The sequence below is a fragment of the Mixophyes fleayi genome, chromosome 9 (genome assembly GCF_038048845.1).
Source record: "Mixophyes fleayi isolate aMixFle1 chromosome 9, aMixFle1.hap1, whole genome shotgun sequence".
Taxonomy (NCBI): domain Eukaryota; kingdom Metazoa; phylum Chordata; class Amphibia; order Anura; family Limnodynastidae; genus Mixophyes; species Mixophyes fleayi.
Window position 1 is genome coordinate 122,620,840 of NC_134410.1, and position 4,238 is coordinate 122,625,077.

A 4,238-nucleotide genomic window follows, 5' to 3' on the forward strand; every position below is an offset into this window, starting at 1 on the left:
AGTATAATTTGTCCCATAAAAATTAAATCTAAAACTGTCTTTAGGAGACTACAAAATGGAGAAGGTATTCTAAGCAAAATTGACAGAAAATGTGAACATTGGTCAGGTCATGTGTGGTCCTGAAGGACTTAAAAGGGGGCCCCATGCTCTCCATGACATCATGCCAGCCCACCCAGACTTGTTACCTTATGCTTAATACATTAAGAAGGGCAAATCTGTTCCCTTTCCATTTGGTATGGTGGGCAGGGGTCTTTCAATCTCATTTTACTATTATACAAGGATTTGAGAATAAGTGGCATTGCCATATGTCTAATTCAGTATCTGATTATTTCATCTAATTAAATTATTTATAAAGTGACAAATGACTGTTTTCCACCAGCACCCCAAAAATATAAGCACAGGGCAATGACATTTATGTAGCATTGGAACAACTATGAGAAGAGGGCACTTTATACAACAGAAGTGACAGCAATCACGGCTGGGAACTTTCTCCAACACCTGACCCAATAAGAACCATGAGTGAACTGCAAATTGCACTTCAAGTATTAAGGATGTGCTGGTCTATTTTATATGTTTTGAGTATCATTTCAGAGGGCCTGACCAAACTTTTTTAGACATGAGTATATATAAGAGGGTGGATCGCTGACTGGATTGAAGTCCCTTCCAATTATGACGTTTTTTTTCTCCCCATTCCAGAATTTTTTGAAGAATACCTGTGAGAAAAGAATGGTTAGGTTGGATGGGAGGCTATACATTAAGTAGCGTAAATTTGACAACATCAATGGATATATCTAACAGAATACATCTGCCTTCAGTCACACAACTAGGTTGGTCAGAGGGTTGTTGTCTTGTGTTAGCTGTGTAGAGGGTGGTAATAGGGTAACCTAGGGAGATTAACAGTGTGGTTGAGGAATATTATAAGCTTGTCTGATGAGGTGGGTTTTCAGAGAACGCTTGATGGTGAAGACTAGAGGAAAGTCTTACTGTGCGAGGGAGTAAATTCCACAAAGTGGGTGCAGCCCCGAAAAAAGTCCTGTAACCGGGAATGGGAGGATGTGATGAGAGTGGAAGAGAGACGCAGATCTTGTGCAGAACAGAGGTGTCGAGTTGTGAGATATTTTGAGACAACTGAGGAGATGTATGTTGGTGCAATTTTGTTGATGGCCTTGTAGGTTAGTAGAAGAATTTTACATTGGATTTTTTGAAAAACAGGCAACCAATGTAGAGACTGACAGAGTGGCTCAGCAGAGGAAGAACGGTTTGCAAGGAAAATCAATCTAGCCGCTGCGTGCAAAATAGACAGTAGGGGCTCGAGTCTGATTTTGAGAAGACCAGTAAGGAGAGAATTTTAATAGTTGTTGCGGGAGATGACGAGTGCATGAATTAAAGTTTTTACAACAATGTCGCTTTGTAGGTGGTGGGACCCAGGTGATGTAACTTGGTGGTGGCGTGCAATAAAACCCACAATAATTTGGGCACTATTTATTTACACTTTTCTGAGTCACTTGGGTGTGTAGTTTACTATAACGCCACAAGGGGGCGATACATGTACAATTGTCTTCTGTGTATGTGCATTTTATCATTAGTGAATAAATTAATAATTAACAGAATACACCAGTTATTTTCTTTATTGCTTTTTTACACCATATATTTCCATTTTCTGCAGTACCGAACCACTGCATGATATAAACAGGTCCTGTAATCACACTGTAGTAAGTGGTCATTGTTTGTTCAGAATGTCTTATTATCAGGGCCAGTTTTCCTGTGTATGAAACAATTATCATCTTTCTCATCAAATATTAATTCTCTAAAGTGTACACTACACACAGTAGGGGCAGCCATTTTAAGGGGTGAACCTATTTTCAGCACATCCATTCAATAGGGCCTAGTGGTTTGCACTGTCGTGAATATTGGTTCAATCCACAAATCCCCCCGTCCTTGTGTGCAGTTGACGGGTCCACATTCGTTCCATCCATTCATTTTGCCTGGACTGTCACCAATTATGGACCTTCAAATGGGTGGGGCTTAGACAAAAGTGGGTGTTTCTGGGCAGATTGGGTGGGGCTTATTTTGTCCTGGTTTTGCAAGTCTAAATGTTGGGAGGTATGCTTTGTTGGAGAACAAGGCAGCCGTAAGGTGTTGAATTGTCTTGTAATTATATCCTATAGTGCAGACATTCTTCTCCACAGGAAGTGGGTCAGTAGCAGAACGGAACACGCTGCGAGGACGGCACTGCAGACCCGAAGGACCTTCCTCTCCGTCTCTTCTTTTTTGCTAAAGCGTTCTGTAAAACCAACCTGGAAACGAGAAACACAAGTGTCACTGGTACATTAAAACTCTTCTCTCTTAGCTATATATCCAGACATTTATATTCATATTCTACACCATCGAAAGGCTACAGGTGGCCCGCCGAGCTTTTGCCTGTGGCCCACCAGCCGGCTGCTCCTGATCTTACCAGAATAGGGACAGCCACCTTCCGTGTCATGTGATCTCTGCGCAGCGCATGGAGGTCACGCGGCGAGGAGGAGGGAGTGTGAGATTTCTGCGCCTGCCCCTCCCTCATTCTGCCTAACTCCTCCCATCAGCTGCTGCAAACTCCTCCTCCACAAACGTGGGATCTTGCTCTGTAAACCGATGCAATTTGGTGGATAACTAACTGCAGTTGCCCAAAGTGAAGTCCTTGGCACTACCAAAGAGGGCCATCTTCTGCGCCTCACCCATTTTGTGCTTTGTAAATGACCTCTGTGTGATGGGAGTCAGTGGTAGAACTACAGTGGGTGCAGAGGGAGTAGACGCTATGGAGCCCAGAGGTGACAGGGGCCCTTCAGTCCAATCCAGTGGCCCCCACTTTCTCCATGAAAAGATACAGGAGGATACAGCGGCATTGTTGGGTTCCTACCCAAACGCTGCTATGAGTCTCAGCATTGCGCTATTTCACCTCTATGAAAGTAATTTATTTGCAAAGATTATAATAAACGAACTACAGAGTTTAATCTCTAAAGTTCTTTTGCTGGAAAGCTCATTTTTCATCCCATGTGACACACCCTAAACTTTCATAACCTCCCACATGAAGCCAGGTTCCCCTCATGAGATCTGTCTTGTGTACTTCAGAGACAATTAGATATAACGTTACTTTGCCTCCATCCTACAGAGATGAAGTTCTAACTTTTTTTGAAGGAACTGTCCATACATCCTTTCATTGGCATGGTAGGAAAGCCTTCCAAGTTTTCAGAACATGACTGACGTTAAACAATGGCACAACATCACAAAGTAACACTTGTTTCACACAATGATTTTCATACATGTGATAGAGTTTAAGAATTATATGAATTAACCTCCAATTGCCATAATTTGTTAGTACTCACCCATCCATCCTTCTTCCTCAGCACCGGGCAGATATGCTCCTCTACGTAACCGCCCAATCTTTCAGGCAACTGTTGTAAAACGTTCTCCAACCCGTTCTCCTGGCAGTAAGTGGCCATCTGTCCGGCCAGGACATAAATGGACAAGACCGAGCTCCACGGAAGGTCGGGTGGGTATCCTGGCTGCCTCCTTTGTCGATCCCAATGCCCCTTAATGTTTTCATCTATAATCTGAACGAGGAGGTCGCAGGCATTGTCATCTGTAACCCCGCTGAAAACTCTAGGCCACCGTTTGAAGAATATAGGAAACTTCTCCAGGAGCTCATCCCCTGCGTGACGCAGGGCGAGGGTGGCAGCTGATGGCGCTGGCCCTGCGGCTCGCCCTGTTACGTAGGCAATAGAGTCATGAGATAGTTGGTAGGCCTCTCTCACCACTGGATCTGTGTTATTCAGTTCAGCCATTAGTGAAACAGAGAGGGGTGTATTTATATTCCTACAAACCTGGGACACTGCCATCAGCTTCTAAATATAGCAGGAGCCACGCGAGAGACTGGTCTTTGCAGATAAAGTACAGTCTACACCTAGTATCCTGCATTCATACATATTGCGGCTAGCCAAGTCAGGTTCTAGGTGGAGCAAAAAAAAGGGCACTTGCTAAGCGCTGTATCTGTAAACCAGGTCTTGCCTTGTTTCCGGTATATGGTTGGAATTGTATTTGATCATTTGAGACACTTTTTATTTGTGTTTACACTAATTTTCTTCAAATTAAGACACCACAGGCCTCATTTAGTGGTCTGTGCATCAATTAGGGCAATTCACCATGCTGGGGCTACCCTTTAGCCCTGGCGAAGTGACCCCTATGCTGTGGACTTTTTT

At 43.7% G+C, this 4,238-nt stretch overlaps 1 protein-coding gene across 1 annotated transcript; it reads right to left on the reverse strand.

The window, feature by feature from the left end:
• Positions 1-1,621: 1,621 nt before the first annotated feature.
• On the reverse strand, positions 1,622-3,846 carry LOC142101708 (bcl-2-like protein 2). The gene is made up of 2 exons (XM_075186092.1): positions 3,366-3,846; positions 1,622-2,297 (listed from the first exon to the last, which is right to left on the reverse strand). Exons 1-2 carry the CDS (start codon positions 3,822-3,824, stop codon positions 2,163-2,165), a joined length of 594 nt encoding a protein of 197 aa, XP_075042193.1. The 5' UTR covers positions 3,825-3,846; the 3' UTR covers positions 1,622-2,162.
• Positions 3,847-4,238: the final 392 nt, after the last annotated feature.

Bases quoted from the DNA above. Each gene is read 5' to 3' on its own strand.
- LOC142101708 (XM_075186092.1), bottom strand. From the start codon at position 3,824: ATGGCTGAACTGAATAACACAGATCCAGTGGTGAGAGAGGCCTACCAA. The intron at 2,298-3,365 runs GTGAGTACTAAC...TCTCGTTTCCAG, and splicing joins TGAGGAAGAAGGATGGATGG to GTTGGTTTTACAGAACGCTT.